We start from the raw sequence: 27,357 nt of genomic DNA on the forward strand, positions 1-27,357 counted from the left end.
TAGGACATCTTAGAGATGAATTGATCAAAATACCCTCTGGTACTACAACCTGTGTTTAACATCCTCACCAAGTGATTATTTAAATGGAGAATTTGAAACACAAAACAGATTAAAGTGACTTATTTGGATATGATAAGTGACAGAAGTGAGATTTACATTCAGGTTTTTTCCTTTTTTTTTTTCATCTTAATAGGTGAATGTTTTAATAATAGAAAGGTGGGGAGTGGGTCTAGTGAACACAGTGAAGGTGCGTAAGGAAGGAATTGGCAGGAGAGGCCAAGTTTCAAGAATAACAACACTGGGTTGGATAGGAATGAGAGTTTTAGAAAAGATGTCAGAATATTTAGGCTTATGATAAGTTAGATAAAGATGGATTACAGAAATGAAGAACACACACACACAGAAAGGAATGAAGGACACAGAATATTGGGAGTTGTTTAGAGAAGCGTATTAAAATAGAGGGTTCAAGAGAATCATGAGCAGTTTTTTTGTTGGTTGGTTTAATTGAATGAACTAGCATATTTCAGGTTTTCTGTTGAGAGGTATTAAAATCACTTGAGCCACGGGGAAGGCTTTTTACAGCATATAGGAATGTGATATCATCTACTTCCACCCCAATCTTGGCTTAGATCCTCTCGATTAATAGGGGAACGGAGATTCTGAACTACACGGATGTACGGCCCAAGGTAGCGGTCTCCTCACTCCACCTCTTTTTCTAATTCTCTGATGTCCTTCCCATGTACCTGTAGGGTTTGGTGGGCTAGGACTGGCTGTCAAATCAGTAACAGAGCTTCATTTGGGTAGTTGGTAACATGTCTACATTGAGATGATTACATGGATGACTGAAAGTCTGTTTAGCTTGTCCTCCAGGAGCAGGAAATGGCTCCTACTCTTGGTCATTTGATGCTGTGCTTGTTTTGGGAATCTGCTTTCATAAGCTAAAGATTTAAAAGGTTGGAGGGTACCACTGAGCCCTGCAAAAGAGGGATCTAAGCTCACAGAAAGAAAATATTAGGCGGTGTATAGGGAAATAGAGGCACAGCTACCAGGACTCTATTTTTATAGCAGTCTCTCTTCTTGGGTATCTCAGTGCTTAGGAAGGTTTTTAAGGTCTTGCTGGTTCATGTAGATCTAAATAAGGCAGGACCTGTGTGGGGAAAAAGTTGGACCTTATAGTTTTTAACCTCTCTGGGAACAATACTCTCACTAATAACATAAATTCGTTCTTTAACATTTGTATATTTGTTTGTTTATTTTGTTAAATTGAAGCATAGTTGACACATAATGTTATGTTGTGTTTCACGTGATTTAAGAACTCTAAATGTTACACCATGCCTACCACAAGCGTAGCTACTATCTCTTACTGCATGATGCTATTACAATACCATTGACTGTATTCCCTATGCTGTACTTGTATCCCTGTGACTTACTATAACTGGAATCCTGAACCTCCCATTCCCCTTTATCCATTTTGTCCATCCCCCCACCCCCTTCCCTTCTGGCGATACAGAATTCTCTCTGTTTCTGGCTCTGTTTCTGTTTATTTTTGCTTTTACTGCTCTTGCCTCAGGAGCAGTAAAAGCAAAAACAAACTGTTGGGACTACATCAAAATCAAAAGCTTTTGCACAGTGAAGGAATCAATCCACACAACGAAAAGGCAACCTATGGAATAGGAGCAGATATTTGCAAATGACATAGCCAATAAAGGGTTAGTATACAAATAAAAAGAATTGATAGATCTCAGCACCCAAAACATAACCCAATTTAAAAATTATCAGAAGACACGAACATACATTTTTCCAAAGAAAATATAAGGATGACCAACAGGCACATAAGAAGATACTCAGCATCACTCATCATCAGGCAAATGGAAATCAAAACTACAATGAGGTACCACTGCACACCTGTCAGAACGGCTAAAATAAAAAACACAAGTAACAATGTTGGCAAGTATATGGAGAAAAAGGAATCCTCTTGGATTATTGGTGGGAATGCAAACTAATGCAGCCACTGTGGAAACAGTATGGAGTTTCCTCCAAAAGTTAAAAATTGAACTATCCTACAATCCAGTAATCACACTATTGGGTATTTACTCCCCAAAATATGAAAACACCAATTCGAAGGGATACATGTACCCCTATGGTTACTACAGCATTAGTTAACAATAGTCAGCCCAAGTGTCCATTGATAGATGAATGGATAAAGAAGAAGTGGCATATATGTATATACAATGGAATATTCAGCCATAGAAAAGAATCAAAATTTGCCATTTGCAGTGAAATGGAGGGAACTAGAGAGTATTGTGCTAAGCAGAGTTGTCAGAGAAAGACAAATACCATATGATTTCACTCATATGTAGAATTTAAGAAACAATAGAAATGAGCAAAGAAAAGAAATAAACAACAAAAAACGAGAGACAGACAACCAAGAAACCGACTCTTAACTATAGAGAACAAGTTGATGGTTACCAGAGGGGAGACGGGTGGGGGAACGGGTGAAATAGGAGCTAAGGGTTAAGGAATGCACTTGTGATGAGCACTGGGTGATGGAATTACCAAATCATTATATCGTATACATGAAACTAATATAGCACTGTGTGTTAATGATACTGGAATTAAAATAAAACTTAATAACAAAAACAGAGGCCAAAGTTCAATTACATCAAGAAACTTCATTCAATAAATAGATAGCTGACCTTTCACTCCATTTTTCTTTTTCGTGAACTTATTTTTGTTGTGTATTTTTGTTCTAAAGTATTTCCGATAAACCTCGTGATGATAATGCTTCGTGGCCTACATCAGATGATGAAGACTTAAGTTTGAATACGAAGGTAATGTACTCTCCTGTGAAATTAATTTTCCTGCTCTGAATTTTGTTTAGTGTATTATTTACTCTTAAAATTTAGTGGTGGCCTGCCTATCATCATTTTATGTTTGAAGTGGAAAGTTGGTCAGAACAAACCATTTTATAGAAATATGACAAGTTGAATTTTTTTTTTAACTCTCTTAAATAACGAAGGTGGAAAAAATGGGCTGGAAATGTATAATGACAGGAAAATTATATTGGGAAAAGCTTTCCCATGATGGAGGGAATATGACATTTGGTCAAGGATAAGGATTCTTACTGTGAGTTTTAAATTATCTTATCATGACTTTTCTTTCTTTTCTTTTCCTTTTTCTTTCTCTCTCTCTTTTCTTCTAACATGACTTTTATAATACTCATGCCTAAATGAATCTTTAGTGGACCCAGTTATTTATTGAAGATTGTTTTTTCTTGGACATTTTTTATTTTGGTAGCATGTAGTTTTATGAAAGAAGATTTTTTTTTTTTTTTGCTATTTCTATCCCTTGTTCTACATTTAGACCAATATAAGATTGGAAATTGTGGAAATTTAGAAATTTAAATTATCTCTCAAAATTTATATTGCAAAGGCATTCTACTGTGTTTTCAAAATAATTCCATAAAGAGTATAGTTAAAACTCTTTATCTAAGTGAAGAATACATGTTTTGCCTAAAATAATAATTAACACTAGAAGGACAGGTTTTCATGCCCATATGGTAAAATGTCTAATTTCAGGAATCTTTTTTTTTTTTTAAGATTTTTTATTTATTCATTTTTCAGAGAGAGTGAGCACAGGCAGACAGAGAGGCAGGCAGAGGCAGAGGGAGAAGCAGGCTCCCGGCTGAGCAAGGAGCCCGATGTGGGACTCGATCCCAAGACCCTGGGATCATGACCCGAGCCAAAGGCAGCCGCTCAACCAACTGAGCCATCCGGGCATCCCTAATTTCAGAAATCTTTTATAGTTTTTAAAAAAGATCTACTCATAATCTTTGTATCAACTTCTAAGATTTAAACTTTCAGTCACTTTATATTTATTTAAATATTCATTTTAAAGCTCCTGCATCGTTATAAGCTATTGGATGTTAGGAAACACAATTGTGCATCTCCTGGAACACCTAGAATAAAACCTTGCCTGAAGAAGCAATTTTAATATTTTTTGAATGTGAATTAATGAACAGACAGATGGAATTCTGTATAATGGAATGTTATAAGCAATGTAATGTGCATAATATGCCATAATATAAAAAATTAAAAAATACATAATTTAAAAATTTATATCCTCTTCTCATGTTTAGGATTTATAAGTGCAAATGAATTATGTTGAGGAAATAAATAAGAAAGAAGGTTACAGTATATTTTTTACTATCCTCTAATTGTGAGCTTAGAATTTTAGAGAGACTGTCTTTTTTCCCCTGCTTTGTTGAAGATTATTTGACCATAGAGTTGAGGGTCCATATATAGACTCTATTCTGTTCCACCGGTCTATGTGTCTGTTTTTGTGCCAGTATCATGTGTTCGTCATCATTAGCTATCAGAGAGATTCAAATCAAAAACACATTGAGATACCACCTTACACAAGTTAGAATGGCCAAAATCAACAAGACAGTAAACAACAAGTGTTGGAGAGGAGAGGAGAAAGGGGAACCCTCTTACACTGTTGGTGGGAATGCAAGTTGGTGCAGCCACTTTGGAAAACAGTGCTACCCTATGACCCTGCAATTACACTACTGGGTATTTACCCCAAAGATACAGGTATAGTGAAAAGAAGGGCCATCTGTACCCCAACGTTCATAGTAGCAATGGCCACAGTTGACAAACTGTGGAAAGAACAAAGATGCCCTTCAACAGATAAATGGATAAAGAAGATATGGTTCATATATACAATGGAGTATTATGCCTCCATCAGGAAGGATGAATACCCAACTTTTATATCAACATGGACAGGACTGGAGGAGATTATGCTGAGTGAAATAAATCAAGCAGAGAGAGTCAATTATCATATGGTTTCACTTAATTGTGGAGCACAAGGAATAACACGGAGGACATTGGGAGATGGAGAGGAGAAGTGGGTTGGGGGAAATAAAAGGGGGAGACAAACCAGGAGAGCGGTGGGTTTTGGAGGGGAGGCAGGTGGGGGGTTTGGTTGAGCCTGGTGGTGGGTATTAAGGAGGGCACCTTTTCCATGGAGCACTGGGTGTGGTGCATAAACAATGAATTTTGGAACACATGCACACAAAATTAAATTTTAAAAAATTTTTGATAAAAATTCCTCAACTTTTTTTCTTTAACCCCATCTGTGTCCCATTAGATATATCCTTTCGATGTATACATTTCTCCTTAGAATTCTTATTACCAATTCTTTCTTCATGTGAAAGCTGATGTATTAGAAACATTTTGTTTTAAAAATTTTTCTCTCTAGAGATAATTACGGCTTTCAGGTAGTGATAGATGGCCACTAATTGAACAATTTACTTTATAGCAAAAAAATTAAATTCCTTACTACAGTATTTATAAATAAATAATTGTAGAGTGAGAAAAGTCAGTAGTATTAGGGATATACTATGAACAAAAGCCTCTGTTTTATATATATTTATAATATGTATATAATATATATTTACAATATGTAATTAAAAAATTTTAAGAGACTTCTGTTTATCGTATATCCATAATCACACTTACATATACTGAAAAACATGTTTTTTCTACATACCATTTTTTTACTCACATCTTTCCTTTTTTTCCTTGTCTTAAGCTTGTGCTTGATTGATTGGTCATGTCTTATATTTTTCCTTTTTTCTTCTTTTCCCCCCAAAGCTTTTTTTTTTTTTTTCTAATGACTTATCCCTACCCTAATTTTTCCTTGCAGAAAACTTTAGTGTCTATTGTTTCAGTCCATCTCTTTCTCTCTCCACTGTCAACATATTTGGTTATGGCTTTCTGTTTTTTGTGTCTGGTTTTCATTCATGAATCATGCCCCACAAGGTATATGATGATTTTTTTTTATCTTTTCTGGAAGGAACTGAATTTAAACAATCATTTGTCTTTAAGATTTTTTAAAAAAAGATTTATTTGATAGAGAGTGCACACGCAGGGGAGCAGCAGGCAGAGGGAGAAGCAGGCTCCATGCTGAGCAAGGAGCCCAATGTGGGACTCTATCCCAGAATCCTGAGTCAAAGGCAGACACTGAACCGTCTGAGGCACCCAGATGTCCCTGTCTTTAGCATTTTGGCAAACAAAAGCAACTTACATTGTTTGCAATTCCAACTTACCTAACTAAGATACTACTAAAAACTAAATTTTAGGGACGCCTGGGTGGCTCAGTTGGTTAAGCGGCTGCCTTCGGCTCAGGTCATGATCCCGGCGTCCTGGGATCGAGTCCCACATCGGGCTCCTTGCTCCGCAGGGAGCCTGCTTCTCCCTCTGCCACTCTGTCTGCCTGTGCTCACTCTCTCTCTCTCTCTGACAAATAAATAAATAAAATCTTTAAAAAAAAAACCAAAAAAACCTAAATTTTAATATTTTCTCCTGTAAGAGATATTCATGCAAATATAAATGATGCAAATGCATCTTAAAATATAATAAATAGTTAACATTTCTTAATGTTAGTTTTTTTCAATAATACTTTTAATTGCCTAGGAATAAATTTTTATTTTAGGTTACTTTGGTAAAGAAAGTATTTAAAAATTTTTCAAATTTCAATTCCATTTATTTTACATATACTGTATTATTGGTTTCAGAGGTAGAATTCAGTGATTCATCAGTTGTGTACAACACCCACTGCTCGTTAATTCAAGTACCCTCCTTAATGCCCATCACTCAGTTATTCCACTCCTCCGTAATCCCCCCACTCCCAGCCCACCTCCCCTCCAGCAACCCTCAGGTTCTTTTCTATATTTAAGAGTCTCGTAGGGTCTGCCTCCTTCTCTGTTTTCATCTTTTTTTTTTTCCCTCCCTTCCTGTATGTTCATCTGTTTTGTTTCTTAAATTCCACATATGAGTGAAATCATGGTATTTGTCTTTCTCTGACTGACTTAATTTCGCTTAGCATTATATCTTCTAGTTCCATTTATGTCAGTGCAAATGGAAAGATTTCATTCATTCTGATGGCTGTGTAATATTTCATTGTGTGTATGTGTGTGTGTGTGTGTATGGTGGGGGTCTTCTTTATGCATTCAACTGTCAATGGACATTTAGGTTCTTTCCATAGTTTGGCTATTGTGGACATTGCTGGTATAGACATTGGGGTGCAGGTACCCCCTTCAGGATGCTACATTTGTATCCTTTGGATAAATACCTAGTAGTGCAATTGCTGGGTTGTAGGATAGCTTTATTATTAACTTTTTGAGGAAGAATTTGTGTAATAATCAGGAGTAAGGAAAATAACATTTTGGGACTAGCTATTAAATCTCTCATAATCCTCACCCCATGAGAAAATGTAGGCTAGTAAATGGAAGAACTGAGATTTGAATCTACACTTGAATGATTCCAAAACCCATGTTCTTTGTGTAATGGTGCTCATTTGATAATGGTGAATATTATAATTATTTTACCAAATGTGTTATTTGTGATCCTTAAAACTATTAATTTTTTTTCTAGAATACCTCAAAACCAAACTTAAGAAAACTAATGAATGTTTCTCAGCGTTTCAAGAACTGTAAGCTGTTTGAAGACTTGTGTTATTCACTGATTTTTGTCCATTCTTGTGTTAGTCCATAATTCGAAATTACAGATATTTTTTTCATGTACTCTTTATTTTGTTTTTTACTAAGTGGAAGCAAAACTTGGCCTTGTATCACCGGGAGATAAAACTTTATTTGAGGATGATAATTCTGATAACAAGTGTGAGCATACGGTTGGCGTTCCTTCCAAACCATCAGTCGACGTCTGTGACTCTTCTCCTCCTGCTTTGCCATCACCTGATTCTGTTCTAAAACCTCCTTTCTCATTGTTAGGCCTTGGTCTTACAAAGGTAAGTTGTTTCATTTTAAACTTTTTCCCTATGTTTTTTTCATATTTCATCCTCTTGATCCTTATAATGAAAAGAATCTTAGGAAGAAATGGAAGTCCTCAAGATCGTAAGAGAAAACAGTGTCATAATGGTAGAGAGGTCATTGGATTGAGATTTGTAAAGGTTGGTGTGAGTAAACAGTTCTCAGGTATGCCATTATGGGAGGAAAGAAGTAGAAAGCAACTGGGAAGAACCGCTGTAGATGGATGTGAAGATGAGGGAGGAGGTGAAGGGAAGGAATTCATTTAAGAAGGGCGAGATGAATGTAAAGCTTGCAGAGTTGAGAGAGATTATTATAAAAACACAATACAGCAGTGGGGCTACGGGAGAGCAGATTCTCTACATTATAAAATATGGTAGAAATTATTTTAAGTGCAAATTAAGAAAACGAAGTCAGGTAATTAAAAAATGCTCAGACTCCTCTGAATGACTTACAACTTATTTTTTTTTAAAGACTTTATTTATTTATTTGACACAGAGAGAGAGGTCACAAGTAGGCAGAGAGGCAGGCAGAGAGAGAGAGAGGGAAGCAGGCTCCCCGCCGAGCAGAGAGCCCGATGTGGGGCTCAATCCCAGGACCCTGGAATCACAACCTGAGCCGAAGGCAGAGGATTAACCCACTGAGCCACACAGGCGCCCCGACTTACAGCTTATTTTTATGAAGAAGAGGAAGAAAATTTTATCCTTACTTTTAAGTTGATAAAGTGTGATATTGTATATTTAATTTAGCAAAATCTGTGTTTATAGATAATGCAAAGTGAAATCTGTTTTAGGCCTTAATCAGATTTATTATGAATTTTGGATTTTGGCCATTATCTTTCTTGTTTTTTTTTTTTTAAGATTTTATTTTTTTTCCCTGTGTGTGTGAGAGAGAGAGAGAGTATAAGAGCAGGGGGAGGGGCAGAGGAGAAGCAGACTCCCTACTGGAGCAGGGAGCCCGAAGCAGGACTGGATCCCAGGACCCTGGGGTCGTGACCTCAGTTGAAGGCAGATGCTTAACCCACTGAGCCAACCAGGTGCTCTTTCTTGTGATTTCTAATTTGTTTACTGTGTGGTATAATCTTGGTAAGTTTTAGATCATTTTGAGAATAAAGAGAGGAGATAAGTAAACACTTTATGTAGTCTTTTCATTACTTAAAACTGAAACTTCTGACTATGTAAGTGAGGTTCTTAATCTTTATCCATTAAATGAAAAAAATGTTAAGCTGCAACACTCTTAAAGAAAAAATATAAAATTTTGTTTCTTTTTTTTAAAAAGATTTTATTCATTTATTTGACAGACAGAGATCACAAGTAGGCAGAGAGGCAGGTAGAGGGAGTAGGGGGAGGCAGGCTCCCTGCTGAGCACAGAGCCTGATGTGGGGCTCGATCCCAGGACCCTGGGATCATGACCTGAGCTGAAGGCATAGGCTTTAACCCACCAAGCCACCCAGGTGCCCCTAACATCTTGTTTCTTGATTCTGATTAATTGTATCTGCATATCATAGATACATACACACACATCAAATGAATGAACTCACAATTTATAGTTTTTTCCTAATATGAACTATTTGTCATTATAGAATCATAAGAAAGGAAATGTTGCTAACAGAGTATACAGAATTATTTCTGAAAGATGACTTTTACTTTTTCAAATATCTCCAATAGTGGATACATTTTATATTATCAGGAAACTTTAGTATTCATAGTTATTAGTTTTGGGGGGGTTCTTTTTAGATTTAAAAATTTTTAAGTAATCTCTCCACCCAACATGGGGCTTGAACTCACAACCCTGAGATCAAGAATCACACATTCTTCCCACTGAGCCAGCCAGGAGCTCCCATAGTTGTTAAATTTAACATGTGAATTCTTTCATATCTGAAACTCAGAAATACTGGTGATTTGATTTTTTTTTTTGATCCCTTTCTTCTTTCCTCATGTGAATATTGGGTCCTGCTTGATAATGACACATGTATTTGGAGACTTTAAAGCCTTCAACTTGGATGATCATGATTATTTTTTAACACTAGATTCTTTCTCTGGTCCTTAACTACTGGTGAAATATGCTGTTCACAGTGGAATAAGAAAACCATGTGAATTTTAAAATAGAGTTTTATATTTTTCTCATACATCGTAGTAGTACTTAAAAATGCCTCAGAATTCTAAAATCCCATATTTCTCTTATATAATTTAAATCTTTTAAGATTAATTTTTAAAAATGAGTATTCTTACAAAAATCTTGAATTGGTGTTTTGCAATTAAATCTTTATTAATCTTAAAAATGGTATTCATTACAGAAATGAATCTTGCTTATATATATATATTTTCTAAAGTTTTATTTATTTCAGAGCAAGGGAGAGAGAGCTGTGGGGGGAAGGGACAGAGAGAGAGGAAGAGAGAGGGAAAGAAGCAGACTCCCTTCTGAGCAGGAGCCTGATGTGGGACTCATTCTCACAAACCTGAGATCATCACCTGAGCCGAAATCAAGGGTCAGATGCTTAACCAGCCGAGCCACCCAGGTGCCCATTAACTTGCCTACATTAATAAAAATATAGTTTCTATCCTTGAAACTAATGTTGAAGTATGTAATTGAAATATTGAATCCCATGGTATTTTCCCCCCTGCTTTTATTTTTATTCTGAAAATTTCAAGAGTTCTGTCTAGGTTTACATTATTTAATTATATCAGATTAGTGTATTTTAGATCTATATTTAGTATAGATATTTATCTTTTTTTTTAAAGATTTTTATGTTTTTATTTGACAGAGAGAGAGATCACAAGGAGGCAGAGAGGCAGGCAGAGAGAAAGGGGCAAAGCAGGCTCCCCACTGAGCAGAGAGCCCAATGTGGAGCTTGATCCCAGGACACTGAGATCATGACCTGAGCTGAAGGCAGAGGCTCAACCCACTGAGCCACCCAGGCACCCGATATTTATCTTTTTAACATCATGAGTAATGTCATTTTTCCTACTCCAAATGTTTTTGTCTAGAACTTTCTTCGTAAGTCTTCTGGGTGCTTCGGGATGTCTGGGTGGCTCAGTCAGTTAAGCATCTGTCTTTGGTTCAGGTCATGATCCTAGGGTGCTGGGATTGAGTCCTGCATTGGGCTTCTTGTTCAGTGGGGAGCCTGCTTTTCCCTCTGCCTGCCCCTCCCTCTACTGTACTCTCTGTCTCTGACAAATAAATAAATAAAATCTTAAAAAAAAAAAAAAAGTCTCCTGGGTGCTTCAAATTTGGTATGTCCCAGATTGAAGACATTGTTTCTGACCCTTTCTTCTTCCCTGACTTTTTGTAACCTGCTCTGTCATTAGTTTTTCCCGTCCTAGTAGATAGTACCACTGAAACACTGAAGTAGGAAAAATCCTGGACTCCAAACTTCCCTGAAATTACTACATCCAGGGGCACTTGGGTGGTTTGCTCAGTTAAGCATCCGACTTTTAGTGTTGCTCAGGTCATGATCTCAGGGTCCTGGTATGAAGCCCCCGGTCGGGCTCCATACTGAGTAGGGAGTCTTCTTGAGGATTCTCTCTCTTCCTCTCCCTCTGCCCCTCCACCTGCATGAACATACCCTCTCCTTCTAAATATAAATACATTAAATCTTTAGAAAAAAATCATCACATCTCTACCTCTGAAACCAATAATACATTATATGTTAATTAATTGAATTTAAATTAGCAAAAGGGTCACCTGGGTGGCTCAGTTGGTTAAGCGTCTGCCTTCAGCTCAGGTCATGATCCCAGGGTTCTGGGCTTGAGTCCCTCATTGGGCTCCTTGCTCAGCGAGGAGTCTGCTTCTCTCTCTGCCTGCCGCTCTTCTTGCTTGTGCTCTTTCTCTCTGACAAATAAATATAAAACCTTTAAAAAATATCAAAAAGAAAAAAATCACCACATTCAGTCGCTCTCTGCATTCATTATTTTGTACCTGCTTCCCATTTTTTATATCTTACTGTAATTCCCTCCCTCACCTATAATTTTGAAATCCTCTTCTGGCTTGGGTTCCTTTTTTTTTTTTTTTTTAAAGATTTTATTTATTTGACAGACAGAGATCACAAGTAGGCAGAGAGGCAGGCAGAGAGAGAGGAAGAAGCAGGCTCCCTGCTGGGCAGAAAGCCTGATGCGGGGCGCGATCCCCCGCATCAGGGATCATGACCTGATGATCCCTGATCACCTGAGCCGAAGGCAGAGGCTTTAACCCACTGAGCCACCCAGGTGCCCCTTGGGTTCCTTTACGTTCACCTCTACATTGCTGTCAGAGCGACCTTTCTAGAATATACTTGTGGTGATGTAACTCCTCTGCTTCTTTAGGGGATACCCATTACCTGAAGGAGAAAGTTCGTAGTCCAGCATGACACTTGCCTTTTTTGTTTCAGTCCTGATTTTCCAATTCTATCTCTCTATCCCACTCTCAAAAATTGTGTTCCAGTTTTGCCACCTTCTGTAGCTATCGTCACTTACTGTGTTATTCCATACGTCATCCTTTTGCTCATTCTACCTTTTCTAGAATGCCCTTCACACCGTCTTTGTGTAGTCTCTCTTTCAAGATACAGCCCTACCTTTGCAGCGTTTCCTGAACTTCCCATATACAACTGTTTTCCCCTTTGTGCCTTCACTGTGCTTTATTCACTTCACTTGTAGAACTAGTAAATGATACTCTTCTGTTCTTGATTTTGTCCATCTCTACCCTTACTAGCATATATTTCCAGCTTCTCCCAGGATAATGCCTATGACTTGACAGATGTATTTGTCTTTCTGAGTGAGTGAGTGAGCGTGTGAATTAATAGGATGTTTTCTGAAGTCGGGTTTTTGTTTTGTGTTGTTTTTATAGGAAGGAGAGGAGCAGCCAGCAATTGGAACACAGGACGATGGTATTACTGAAAGTGTTCCACAAGAGCAAACAGTTAATGACTGTTTGACTTCTGCTGACAGGGCAGGTAAAAATGATAGACATGGTAAGTTAATGAACATCTACGCATTTTTTTCTAGGCTTAAATACTAGTATAAAAAATATCAAAGTATGTAGATCCAGTTATGTTACCCCTTTCTTTAAGATATTTTTCTTTTTCTTTTTGCTGTCTTTCTTTTTAAGTATCCTGACTGCTACCAGCTTTTTCTTCCTGAAAATACTTCAACCCTCTGAAAATCTTTACTGCTTTTACTTTTATTTTATTGAAGTATTCATGAAGGGGGATAGGCTTGTGTACACATTTAAAATTCATAATACATGTTCTCATTAATGTATCTGTGACTATATTTTATAGTTACGCTGTCAGCATTAGGATTCGCAGAACAAAGTGAAGAGTCACCTTGGGATTCTGAGGTACTGTTTTATTATTTATTGTTATTTTAAAATAAAAGCATGGAGTGATGTTAAAACGTAAAAGGGATGCTTAGACTTTACTCTCTCATCTCTGCATTTGCCCATAAAAACTATTTCCTTATACTTTTTACCTGTAATTGATAAAATATTTATGTGCTAAATATAATAATCCAGCATAATACAGTTCTATTAATTTACAAACTTAACCTAAGGAAAGCTGTGTAGTATTATTGCAGAAAACAGAGGCTTAGAAGTGATAAGGAATTAGCTTGTGTTTTGAAATTAAATTATCTAAACAACCAAAGAATTACTCCAGGCCAGCTTATGGCAAGATATATGATTCTGTGGTGTATACGGATGTGCAAAACTCCTAATGAGATCTAGAAAGAGTTTGGATTTTTAGTTTTTTACAACTTGGAACTTGAAAAGATAATGCCTGGGACTTGAAAATGTATGTATGTATGTATGTATCCATCTATGTATATGCATATGTATATGTATATGTATATTTTTTAAATATTTAGTTTATGTATTTGAGAGAGAGAGTGAGTGAGTGGGAGGGAGAGGGAGAATCTGAAGCAGACTCCAGTCTGAGCACAGAGCTCAACTGAGCCATGGGGGGGCCCTGAAACTATTATATTTGGATTGTTAAGTAGATTTACAAGGAGCATTGGGATTATAATAAAAATTACAATAATATATTGGTATTAGTGGTATTATTGGTTTAGTGGTGTTTTTTTTATTTATTTTTTAAAAGATTTTATTTGAGAGAGAGAGAGAGTGAGAGAAAGGGAGCATGAGCGGGGGGAGGGGCAGAGGGCAAGGGAGAAGCGGGCTCCCCGCTGTCATGTGGGGCTAGATCCCAGAAATGCCCAGGCATCCCTGGTTTAGTGGTGTTTTCAATAGGTAGAAACTATTTCGGATAGTTAAAATAGTATGCCTTGAGTATCTTTGTGGCAGCCATACTTGTAGAAGCATAAGTATAAGGTAATGATGACCTTTTCTAAGGTGACAGACTGTGGAAGGAGGTAAAAAGGGCCTGATCTGGGGCGCCTGGGTGGCTCAGTGGGTTGAGGCCTCTGCTTTCGGCTCAGGTCATGATCCCGATGTCCTGGGATCAAGCCCCGCATCGGGCTCTCTGCTCTGCAGGGAGCCTGCTTCCCCACCCCACCCCCCGCCTGCTTGTGATCTCTGTCTGTCAAATAAATAAAGAAAATCTTAAAAAAAAAAAAAGGGGGGGGGGCCTGATCTCTTAGCACAGGTAGGTGCTACACAGCACTGCAAGCACCGTGTTTGAAGTCAAAAGATATGGTGGCATCCAGGTTCTGTCACTTGGTAGCTGTGGGATCCCAGAAAAACTTGTTTAACCTGTTTGAGCGTCACAGACCTCATTCATAAAAATGGTTCTAATATCTACCTCTCAGGTATGTGTAATGAACAAATGTGCAAACACTTTGTAAACTGTTAAGGGCACTATAGAAATACCAGACAAAAATGATCACAGCAGTATTTAGTGATTTACTAAATATCGAGGACACTTTTTTGAAATGTGAAGATTTTTGAAGGGCAATAAAGTAAATGGCAGTAGTGTCAAGAAAAGAAGGGGAAAGTTAGAATGGGCAGGTGGGTTTCTATTTGGGCTATGTTAAATATCAGTGACATTGTGTAGGTATACAGTTGACCCTTGAACAAGATGGGTTTGAATTGTTTGTCCACTTACACTCAGATTTTTTTTGATATAGTACAGTACTGTTAATGTATTTTCTCTTCCTTATGATTTTCTTAATAAACTTTTCTTTAGTTTTTATTGTAGGAATACAGTATATAATATATAGGACATACAAAATGTGTTAATTGACTTTACGTTATTGGTAAGGTCAGCATGAGGTTATAATTTACTCTGACCTTCCGTGCTCAGTTTACAGAGTCAATGGTCAAATGAGGATTAAGAAGTAGATTAGATCTAGAGATCTAATGATCTCTACTCTAGAGATCCAAGGTCTTCTATTTAAATATTTTGGTTTTTAATATACACTTTTGCTATTTTTAAGTCTAATTACTTTTGAAGTAGGAAGTTCAATAGGAGATTAGTAAAGTTTTGGGGGAATCCAAAGTTATATGTGGATTTTGGACTGCATGGCTATCAATGCCCTTAACCCTTGCATTGTGCAAGGGTCGATACTAGTATAGTGACTTGGTACTTGAGACCTTCTCAGTGAGCTTGTTGTTATTATTTTTTAGAGAAAAAGAGAGAGAGAGCATGTGAGAGGGGTGGGGAGGGGCAGAAGAAGAGGGACAGAAAGATTCCCAAGTAGGCTTCATGCTCAGCATGGAGCCCAACATGGGCTTAATCTCCCAACCCTGAGATCATGAACTGAACTGAAATCAACAGTCAGTTGCTTAACTGACTGAGCCATATAGGCACCCCTCAGTGAGATTATTTTAAGTTTTTTGACCTTAAATACATTTGTTATTGAATACCAGCTATGTACCAGGCTGTACAAGTTGAGGGGTTAGGCTGTAGTGGTAGAGCAGAAAAATAAGGAAACAACAACCCACCGTAAGTCACTGTTAGTGGTTCATATAAAGAAAATGGAAACGTTAGGTTAGGGAATATTGGGGGAGTTTGTAGTTAGGATGGGGATGAGAATGTGAGTGGCATTTTGTTGGTCAGAAATGATCTCTCTGAGTGTGGCAAGAGCTGCCAAGTGAAGGATGAGAAGGACCAGTTGTGTGAAGGTCTTGGAGACCTTCTAGACATTCTAGACAGAGAGAACTGTGGATCACACCTGTTCATTTCACTCTAATGTCTTGGAATGACGAGGAAGCAGGAAGATCCACCCCATTGTCATAACCGTTGGTATTACTGTTATTTGTAGAAAAGAAAATGGGTATACTAAAATAAATTAAATACTAAAAAATACTAAATACTAAATACTAAAAATACTAAGTACTAAAATACTAAATACTAAATACTAAAAATACTAAATACTAAATACTTAAATAAATGAATTACCTTTTAGGTAATTAATAAACAAATGTTATTATTTCCTTATGAAAGCTTATTATACTTTTTGGAGAGTTTCATACCTATATCTAAATTTTTTTTGCTATTATTTAAACATAATTTCAAGAAGAGTTTTTCTTCCTGCTTTGCCATTGCATCTAATCATTATCCTGTCAATAAAGTTTCCAAGCCTTTGTTTATCCAAATGAAGCACCGGTTACCACACTTTATTCTTTATACTCAATATTATCTACTCCAAGGTTTCTTATGTCAAGTGTCCTATTTTAACATGGAAAAAGGTTCTGCTGTTAGGAACAGTTTAAATTTGTAGCAAATATACTTATTAAAGGATTTATTTAATAACCTGAGGGTTTTGAAGGGGTAGGGGGGTGGGAGGTTGGGGGAACCAGGTGGTGGGTATTAAGGAGGGCACGGATTGCATGGAGCACTGGGTGTGGTGAAAAAAAAATGAATACTGTTATGCTGAAAAGAAATAAAAAATTAAAAATAAATAAATAAATAAATAAGAATTTATTTAAATACATATTCTTAATATCCTTTTATTTTGGTGGGGAATGCAAAGGAGAGTTAGGTGTTTTGTTAGTTCCTGTTGAAATGTACTTATAAGTCAGCGTTCTGTCCAAGAAAATATTTATTCTGGCATTTGATGTTCAGTTCACAGTCAGTGGCCAAATGAAGGTTAAACGTTACACTTAATTTAGAAAGCATATATGAGGTTTTTAAATGTCTCGGTTTTCAGTACATGCTTTTCTTATTTGTGAGTCTGATTACTATTAAAGCGGAAATTCAGATATTTTCTTAGAAAAGGATTAGGAAATCTTTATGCAACTCATTTTTGTTGTTCATTTTAACAGAGCGATTCTGAGAGTTTTCCAAAGACATACATTGGTCATTTATCTGGAAATGCAGATCAGAAAGGGACAAGTACATTAAATGAACAAGTAGAAGGTAAGAATTGTATTTTATTAAAAAGTCATTTGATAAAATATTGATGTAAAATGGGAACACGGATATATTTAAAATTCCAAAGATAATCACCTATTGAATAGAGATAAAGAGGAGAAAGATTGAAAAGGAGATAAGTTGAAGTCTTATCAGGTGTCAGTGTCAGTAACAGATGAAATTGAGGGTGCCACAAAGGAGCTAAATTAGTGGTTCCATTTCAAGATACTCTAAGACCCAAAAAAGTCAGGAAATAAGTGGATAGAATAAAAAGAGTGACTGATGAGAAAGTCAAAGAATACAGGGAGTAAATGAAGGACAATAAGCAGCTCTTAGAGTGGAAGATGGTAAAGTAAAACAATTCTTTATTTTTTTATTTTCTCTTTAAAATATTTTATTTTTTATTAACATATAATGTGTTCTTATCTGCAGGGGTACAGGTCTGTGAATCTCCAGGTTTACACACTGCACAGCACTCACTGTAGCACATACCCTCCCCAATGTCCATAACCCCACCAAAATAATTCTTTTAAATGAGGAGGAGACTATTTGAAATGCAGGAATAATATCAGGTGAGCTTCCGGTACCAAAACCTGTCAGAGTAGGATACCAAAATTTTCCCGCTCTTACTGCTTTCCTCATGGTTGGGAAGACATTCAGGACTGCCGTGGTTGATGATGCAGAGCTATGTTCTAGTCAGCGATAAGTGTGTGTGTCTTAATGGCATAAAAATGGCGGTACTTCATAAATAGTATCATTGAGTGCAAAGTAAGAGTATTGGAAGGAAGAAGGGAGGAGGTTCAGTTCGGGGGAAATCAAGGAGGCTTTAGCCGTGATAAAAAGTTCATTAGAGGGGCGCCTGGGTGGCTCAGTGAGTTAAAGACTCTGCTTTCAACTCAGGTCATGATCCCAGGGTCCTGGGATTGGGCCCGCATCGGGTTCTCTGCTCAGCGGGGAGCCTGCTTCCCTTCCTCTCTCTCTCTGTCTGCCTCTCTGCCTGCTTGTGATCTCTGTCTGTCAAATAAATAAATAAAATTAAAAAAAAAGTTCTTTAGAAAGCTTATGAATTTTAAGACATTTCCAGTTTCGAAGAATTGATAGTGATGAACATAAGGCTTGCTTCTAGAAGGTGAAGTTAAGGTAAAGGAATGTGGTAGCAGACACAGTATGGACTAGAATTTCTCCAACTTTAGTAAATCATTGGAAACATTGCTAAAAATGCAGATTGTGAGCAGCAGGTCTGGGATTGTGCATTCTGACCTCTCAGGTGATGCCAATGTCTGTGGTCCCTGTGTCATGTGCTCTGTAGCAAGGGATTTCTGTAGAGAAATCTGGAAGGGCCAGTGGATAGTTCAGGACACTATGGGATCAAGGAAAAACATTATTTCATTTTTATTTGTGAGCATGTTTTTAGCTAGAGGGGAGCAAGGAGATGCAGAAAAAGAGGTTATAGATGTGAGATACTAGTGCTAAATAAAGAGGAAAGAAGTGGTGAAGATAAACCCTAGTACAAGGGGTGTAAAAGCAGAACAATCAAGCCCATAGATCCAGAAATAACTCTGTTTTAAGGATTTCTTTCTTTCTTTATTTTAGGGAGAGAGAATGGGAGAGACAGTGAGTGATTAGGGGGACGGGCAAAGGGAGAGGGAGAGAGATACCTCAAACAGGCTCACTTCTGAGCCTAGAGCCCGATGCGGGGCTCGATCCCAGGACCGTGCCATCATGACTTGAGCTGAAATCAATAGCTGGATAGCCAATCCGCTGCTCCAGCCAGGTGCCCCCAGAAATTACTTTTGAAGAAGAGGGATAGTGACGGGAACAAGGGACAAAAGAAAGGCACGTTAGCTGGGAAATTTTGGAGTTGAGGAGGAAACTCCAGAGAATTCACTTGAGATGGCCTGAGGGTATTTGCACTAGAACAGATTAAATCACAGCTGCTCCACAGAGAATACTGAAAGCAGATGGAGTGCTAGACATGGGGTAAATCATAGCCACGTATTCATCCTCCTCAGGTCTACTGGACATCAAAGATATATGTCAGATCGGTATGCATTATTTAAATGAGATACGGAAGCTATAGCTTTTTTTTTTTTTAACGTAGGTAATTTATTGATATTATTGCTGATTGAAAAACCCTTTAAAAACTGAGATTGTCTACCAAATCAAACTACTTTTGGAAACAAAAGAAATTATGGGGTTGGTTCCCTACATGCTAAAATTGTTAGTATCAGTAAGTATGACACTGATTCTGAAATACAAAAGATTTTCAGTGCCTAAGTATTCTGAGGCAATTAAATAGAATTTTTCCATTTTGATAGTCATATTTCCATGTTGAAAGCTTATTGTACATTATTTCTTAGATGTGTTTTATATACCTTCTTGCATGAGTGAATGAAGAAACTTTAAGATGGGGACACCTGGGTGGCTCAGTGGGTTAAAGCCTCTGCCTTCAGCTCGGGTCATGGTCTCGGGGTCCTGGGATTGAGCCCCGCATGGGGCTCTCTGCTCAGCAGGGAGTCTCCCTCTCTGCCTGCCTCTTGCCTACTTGTGCTCTCTCTCTCTCTCTGTCAAATAAATAAATAAAATTAAAAAAAAAAAAAGAAACTTTAAGATGGCTAAACTAGAGGATACAAGAAATGTAGGCATACCGGTAGCCCACATGGGTATGGACAAAATGAATACTTTTATCAACCATTATCCTACAAGTGTATCTCCAAGCCAATCAATTCATAATGTTTCTCTGATGAAAACTCAATTATGCATTCAGTTGAGCTATCATTACAAATGTGGACTGCCTAAATTACAGGGTAAACGGAAGAACGTGGTTAATACTTGTAGTATAATGGTAAAAAGGATTCTGCTGTACTGCATTAAGGATGTGATGTAGCATTCTACCATTGGCTTTCATGTTTCTCCACTCAGGGTCATGATTTATTCCTCTCATTAAAAGTTGCTTCTCTTCCCATCAGTCAGCATGTTCACCTTGGTATACGTGCAGTCTTCTATATTAGTTATGCTCCTTTGAAACATCATCTGACTTTTGAAATCCTAACTGCATGTTTTGTTAGCGTATATTTTGTTATTTTGTTCAATACTTATAATGGGTTCATATTTCTGTCTTGTCACTGTCCTAACCCACCTTCCTATCTCTAGAAACAGAAGATGAAAACCTAATGTAATCACAGCCAGGCATGAGGATTCATCTTAGTCCTAACGGCATGAAAATTTAGTTGGTTTTCATATGTACATATAATTAACTATATGTCTCTTTTGCATTTTAGACTCTCTGGGAAAATATTCCTTCTTGAAGGTAAAAGTTATATTTTTATTTTGAATTTTTAACTACAGATTGTATGAAATGTACATTACGTACTAATCATATTGTTTCAATACCTCTTCAGCCTACTGTCGAGGAGAAAGATTCTGTTCCAAAGAAAGGAGCAGAATTGGAGGAAAAACAAACATCCAAATCAGGTAAATTTTACAATAGAAATATAACGATGGAAAGAAGTACATTTAAATATTTAAAATGCTCACAGTCTTCTTCTTCTGAATTATTATTATTTTTTTGGACCAAGTTTAAGTGAAGGATTGGACATAAATAAGATAGATGTTATTGCTGATAACCATGTTAGAACAAAAGCTATTTACAAGCCTAAGAAAAAGAGCTTCAAAACATGTAAGCTTTAGCTCAATTCTTTTAAAAGGAAGAACAGACTGTTTGAAATGCCGGAATAATATCAAGTGAGTTTCCAGTATCAAAATCTATCAGAGTAGTGTACCAAAATTTTCCCCCTCTTCCTGCTTTCCTCATGGTTGGGAAGACATTAAAGACTGACATGGCAGATTATTCAGAGCGATGTTCTAGTCAGCAATAAGTGTGTGTGTCTTAATTGCAAATAAAATGGTGGTACTTCATAAATAGTATCATTGAGTGCAAAGTTAAATAATTGGAAGGAAAAAGAGAGCAGGGTCAGTTTGGGGGAATCGAGGACGCTTTAGCCGCGATTCAAAGTCCATTAGAAAGTTTGTGACTTTAAAGACTTTTCCAGTTTTGAAGAATTGATAGTGACGGACGTGAAGCTTGCTTCTAGAAGGTGAAGTTAAGGTGAAGGAATGTGGCAGCAGACTCAGTATGGACCAGAATTTCTCCAATTTTACTGAATCATCGGAGACCTTGTTAAAAATGCACATTGTGGGGGCGCCTGGGTGGCTCAGTGGGTTAAAGCCTCTGCCTTCGGCTCAGGTCGTGATCCCAGGGTCCTGGGATCGAGCCCCACATCAGGCTCTCTGCTCTGCGGGGAGCCTGCTTCCCCCCCCCTCTCTCTGCCTTCCTCTCTGCCTACTTGTGATCTCTCTGTCAAAGAAAGAAAGAAAGAAAGAAAGAAATCTTTAAAAAAAAGAAATGCACATTGTGAGGGGCGCGTGGGTGGCTCAGTGGGTTAAGCCTCTGCCTTGGGCTCGGGCCATGACCTCAGGATCCTGGGATTGAGCCCCGCATCCGGCTCTCTGCTCCGCAGGGAGCCTGCTTCCCCCTCTCTCTCTGCCTGTCGCTCTGCCTACTTGTGATCTCTCTCTGTCAAAGAGATAAATACAATCTTTCAAAAATAATGAACATTGTGAGCAGCAGGTCTGGGATCCTGCATTCTGACCTGTCAGGTGATGCAAATGTCAATGGTCCGTTGGTCATGTGCTCCATTGCAAGGGTGGAGACTTCCACGTAGAGACACCTGGAAAGGCCACTGGATACTTCAAGACACCACAGGATCAAGGAAAACATTATTTTCTTTTTGTTTGTAAGCATGTTTTCGGCTAGACGGGAGAAAGGAGATGCAGAAAGAGAGGTTATAGATGTAAGATACTAGTGCTAACTAAAAAGGAAAGAAGTGGTGGAGATAATCCCTAATAAAAAGAGTGTAAACGCAAAACAATCAAGACTATAGATCCACAAATAGGTCTTTTTTTAGGATTTTTTTTTCTTTATTTGTTTCAGGGAGCAAGATTGAGAGAGACAGAGAATGATCAGGGGGAGGGGCAAAGGCAGAGGGAGAGGTTCCTCAAACAGGCTCACTTCTGCGCCTGGAGCCTCCATGCAGGGTTCAGTCTGAAGACTCTGTCCTCGTGACCTGAGTCGAAATCAAGAGCCAGGTGCTCAATCCGCCGTTCCGTCTGGGTGCTCCCAGAAATTACTTTTTGAAGGGGCATAGCGAAGGGAACAAGGGAAAAGGGAAAGGCACGTTAGCTGAGAAGTCTTGGAGTTGAGAAGGAAACTCCAGAGAATTCACTTTAGATGGCTCGAGGGTATTTGCACTAGAACCACATACTCATCTTCCTCAGGTCTTTTGGACATCAAAGATACAGGTTACGTCGGTCTTCATTACTCAAGTGAGATACGGAAGCTATGGCTTTCTTTTTTTTTAAGATAGGTAATTTTTTGATACGAGAGCTGTTTCCAAAAACCCTTGAAAGACTGACATGATCTACCAATTCAAACTACGTTTAGAATCAAAAGAAATTATTGGGTTGGTTCCCTGAATGCTAAAATTGTTTTTATCAATAAGTATGACAGTAACCAAAGATTTTCAGTACCTAGGATTTCTGTGGCCATTCAATAGATTTTGTTCCATATACATAGTCATATTTCCATATTTGAAGCTATTGTACATTATTTCCTAGATGTGTTTTATACACCTTCTTGTATAAGTGAATGAAGAAACTTTAAGGTGGCTAAACTAGTAGATACAGGAAATGTAGGCATACCGGTAGCCCACAAGGATATGGACAAAAATGAGTACTTTCAGTAACTGTGATCCCACAAGTGTATATCCAAGCTGATCAGTTCATACGGTTTTGTTTGATGAAAACTCAGTTATGCATTCAGTTGGCCTATCATCAGCACTGTGTACTCCTACAGGACAGGACAAATTGAAGAAGGTCATACATACTTAGAGTCCAATGGTATAAATGATTCTGCTGTGCTGTCTTAAGGATGTGGTGTAGCATTCTACCATGGGCTTTCACGTATGTCCACTCAGGGTCACGATTTGTTCCTCTCGTTAGAAATTGCTCTTCTGGCCAACCCACCTTCCTGTCTGCAGAAACAACCCCCAAACCCACTTGTAATCTGAGCCAGGCATGAGGATTCAGCTTAGTACTAAGTGCATGAGTGTTTGTGGGCTTCTCTATGTACATGGAGCTAACTAGATGACCCTTTTGCTTTTTAGATTCTCCAGGAAAATACTCTCACCGGAAGGTAAAACTTACATTTTTATTTTGAGGCTTTAACTACAGATTGCATGTCTTAATCATATTGTTTCAATACCCATTCAGCCTGCTGTGGAGGGGAAAGGTTTTATTTCGAATCAACCCAGAGACATGGAGGAAATTCAAGCATCCCAATCAGGTAAATTTTACAATATAAACTGAACGGTGTAAAGAAGTCCACTAAAATATTTGAAATGCTCACAGTCGTCTTATTCTGAAGTCTTTTTATTTATTTATTTAGTTAGTTAGTTAGTTATTTAATTTTGGGGGCAAGCTTCAGTGAAGGTTCTGACATAAATAAGGTAGATGTTATTGCTGAACAATATTTGAACAGAAGATATTTACAAGCCTAAGAACAAGAGCTTCTGAAACATGTAAGCTTTAGCTCAATTCTTTAAAAAGGAAGAGCAGACTGTTTGAAATGCCGGAAGGGTATCAGGGGCGCTTCCGGTACCAAAACCTGTAGGAGTCGGATACCAAAATTTCCCCCCTGTTACTGCTTTCCTCGCTGCTGGGAAGACATTAAGGACTGACGTGGTTGATGATGCAAAGCTATGTTCTAGTCAGCTATAAGAATGTGTGGCTGGATGGCATGTAAAATGGTGGTACTTCATAAATAGTATCATTGAGTGCCAAGTAAGAGTATTGGAAGGAGAAGAGAGCAGGGTCAGTTTGGGGGGGATTGAGGAAGCCTTAGCCGTGATAAAAAGTCTATTAGAAAGTTTGTGACTTTTAAGACTTTTCCAGTTTTGAAGAATTGATAGTGACGAACGTGAAGCTTGCTTCTAGAAGGTGAAGTTAAGGTGAAGGAATGTGGCAGCAGACTCAGTATGGACCAGAATTTCTCCAATTTTACTGAATCATCGGAGACCTTGTTAAAAATGCACATTGTGGGGGCGCCTGGGTGGCTCAGTGGGTTGAAGCCTCTGCCTTCGGCTCAGGTCGTGATCCCAGGGTCCTGGGATCGAGCCCCACATCAGGCTCTCTGCTCCGCAGGGAGCCTGCTTCCCCCTCTCTCTCTGCCTGTCGCTCTGCCTACTTGTGATCTCTCTCTGTCAAAGAGATAAATACAATCTTTCAAAAATAATGAACATTGTGAGCAGCAGGTCTGTGATCCTGCATTCTGACCTGTCAGGTGATGCAAATGTCAATGGTCCGTTGGTCATGTGCTCCATTGCAAGGGTGGAGACTTCCACGTAGAGACACCTGGAAAGGCCACTGGATACTTCAAGACACCACAGGATCAAGGAAAACATTATTTTCTTTTTGTTTGTAAGCATGTTTTCGGCTAGACGGGAGAAAGGAGATGCAGAAAGAGAGGTTATAGATGTAAGATACTAGTGCTAACTAAAAAGGAAAGAAGTGGTGGAGATAATCCCTAATAAAAAGAGTGTAAACGCAAAACAATCAAGACTATAGATCCACAAATAGGTCTTTTTTTAGGATTTTTTTTTTCTTTATTTGTTTCAGGGAGCAAGATTGAGAGAGACAGAGAATGATCAGGGGGAGAGGCAAAGGCAGAGGGAGAGGTTCCTCAAACAGGCTCACTTCTGCGCCTGGAGCCTCCATGCAGGGTTCAGTCTGAAGACTCTGTCCTCGTGACCTGAGTCGAAATCAAGAGCCAGGTGCTCAATCCGCCGTTCCGTCCGGGTGCTCCCAGAAATTACTTTTTGAAGGGGCATAGCGAAGGGAACAAGGGAAAAGGGAAAGGCACGTTAGCTGAGAAGTCTTGGAGTTGAGAAGGAAACTCCAGAGAATTCACTTTAGATGGCTCGAGGGTATTTGCACTAGAACCACATATTCATCCTCCTCAGGTCTTTTGGACATCAAAGATACAGGTTACGTTGGTCTTCATTACTCAAGTGAGATACGGAAGCTATGGCTTTCTTTTTTTTTAAGATAGGTAATTTTTTGATATGAGAGCTGTTTCCAAAAACCCTTGAAAGACTGACATGATCTACCAATTCAAACTACGTTTGGAATCAAAAGAAATTATTGGGTTGGTTCCCTGAATGCTAAAATTGTTTTTATCAATAAGTATGACAGTGACCAAAGATTTTCAGTACCTAGGATTTCTGTGGCCATTCAATAGGTTTTGTTCCATATACATAGTCATATTTCCATATTTAAAGCTATTGTACATTATTTCCTAGATGTGTTTTATACACCTTCTTGTATAAGTGAATGAAGAAACTTTAAGGTGGCTAAACTAGTGGATACAGGAAATGTAGGCATACCGGTAGCCCACAAGATATGGACAAAAATGAGTACTTTCAGTAACTGTGATCCCACAAGTGTATATCCAAGCTGATCAGTTCATACGGTTTTGTTTGATGAAAACTCAGTTATGCATTCAGTTGGCCTATCATCAGCACTGTGTACTCCTACAGGACAGGACAAATTGAAGAAGGTCATACATACTTAGAGTCCAATGGTATAAATGATTCTGCTGTGCTGCCTCAAGGATGTGGTGTAGCATTCTACCATGGGCTTTCACGTATGTCCACTCAGGGTCACGATTTGTTCCTCTCGTTAGAAATTGCTCTTCTGGCCAACCCACCTTCCTGTCTGCAGAAACAACCCCCAAACCCACTTGTAATCTGAGCCAGGCATGGGGATTCAGCTTAGTACTAAGTGCATGAGTGTTTGTGGGCTTCTCTATGTACATGGAGCTAACTAGATGACCCTTTTGCTTTTTAGATTCTCCAGGAAAATACTCTCACCGGAAGGTAAAACTTACATTTTTATTTTGAGGCTTTAACTACAGATTGCATGTCTTAATCATATTGTTTCAATACCCATTCAGCCTGCTGTGGAGGGGAAAGGTTTTATTTCGAATCAACCCAGAGACATGGAGGAAATTCAAGCATCCCAATCAGGTAAATTTTACAATATAAACTGAACGGTGTAAAGAAGTCCACTAAAATATTTGAAATGCTCACAGTCTTCTTATTCTGAAGTCTTTTTATTTATTTATTTATTTATTTAGTTAGTTAGTTATTTAATTTTGGGGGCAAGCTTCAGTGAAGGTTCTGACATAAATAAGGTAGATGTTATTGCTGAACAATATTTGAACAGAAGATATTTACAAGCCTAAGAACAAGAGCTTCTGAAACATGTAAGCTTTAGCTCAATTCTTTAAAAAGGAAGAGCAGACTGTTTGAAATGCCGGAAGGGTATCAGGGGCGCTTCCGGTACCAAAACCTGTAGGAGTCGGATACCAAAATTTCCCCCCTGTTACTGCTTTCCTCGCTGCTGGGAAGACATTAAGGACTGACGTGGTTGATGATGCAAAGCTATGTTCTAGTCAGCTATAAGAATGTGTGGCTGGATGGCATGTAAAATGGTGGTACTTCATAAATAGTATCATTGAGTGCCAAGTAAGAGTATTGGAAGGAGAAGAGAGCAGGGTCAGTTTGGGGGGGATTGAGGAAGCCTTAGCCGTGATAAAAAGTCTATTAGAAAGTTTGTGACTTTTAAGACTTTTCCAGTTTTGAAGAATTGATAGTGACGGACGTGAAGCTTGCTTCTAGAAGGTGAAGTTAAGGTGAAGGAATGTGGCAGCAGACTCAGTATGGACCAGAATTTCTCCAATTTTACTGAATCATCGGAGACCTTGTTAAAAATGCACATTGTGGGGGCGCCTGGGTGGCTCAGTGGGTTAAAGCCTCTGCCTTCGGCTCAGGTCGTGATCCCAGGGTCCTGGGATCGAGCCCCACATCAGGCTCTCTGCTCTGCGGGGAGCCTGCTTCCCCCCCCCTCTCTGCCTTCCTCTCTGCCTACTTGTGATCTCTCTGTCAAAGAAAGAAAGAAAGAAAGAAAGAAATCTTTAAAAAAAAGAAATGCACATTGTGAGGGGCGCGTGGGTGGCTCAGTGGGTTAAGCCTCTGCCTTGGGCTCGGGCCATGACCTCAGGATCCTGGGATTGAGCCCCGCATCCGGCTCTCTGCTCCGCAGGGAGCCTGCTTCCCCCTCTCTC

General features: G+C 38.5%; 1 protein-coding gene across 1 annotated transcript in view; it reads left to right on the forward strand.

Moving 5' to 3' along the window:
- Window positions 1-672: 672 nt before the first annotated feature.
- The window catches only part of LOC308347143 (ankyrin repeat domain-containing protein 26-like), a gene marked incomplete at both ends in the record, with an annotated part of 252,683 nt that continues 225,998 nt past the window's right edge, over window positions 673-27,357 (forward strand). Inside the window, 8 exons of the mRNA XM_080810281.1 lie at window positions 673-686; window positions 2,756-2,831; window positions 7,440-7,497; window positions 7,613-7,812; window positions 12,653-12,776; window positions 13,086-13,144; window positions 17,027-17,120; window positions 20,463-20,588. Of these exons, the coding sequence (XP_080666407.1) occupies window positions 673-686; window positions 2,756-2,831; window positions 7,440-7,497; window positions 7,613-7,812; window positions 12,653-12,776; window positions 13,086-13,144; window positions 17,027-17,120; window positions 20,463-20,588 (751 nt within the window). The remainder of the gene's footprint in view (window positions 687-2,755; window positions 2,832-7,439; window positions 7,498-7,612; window positions 7,813-12,652; window positions 12,777-13,085; window positions 13,145-17,026; window positions 17,121-20,462; window positions 20,589-27,357) is intronic.

The sequence above is a fragment of the Martes martes genome, assembly GCF_963455335.1.
Source record: "Martes martes genome assembly, chromosome: 8".
In the NCBI taxonomy this organism is placed as follows: Eukaryota; Metazoa; Chordata; class Mammalia; order Carnivora; family Mustelidae; genus Martes; species Martes martes.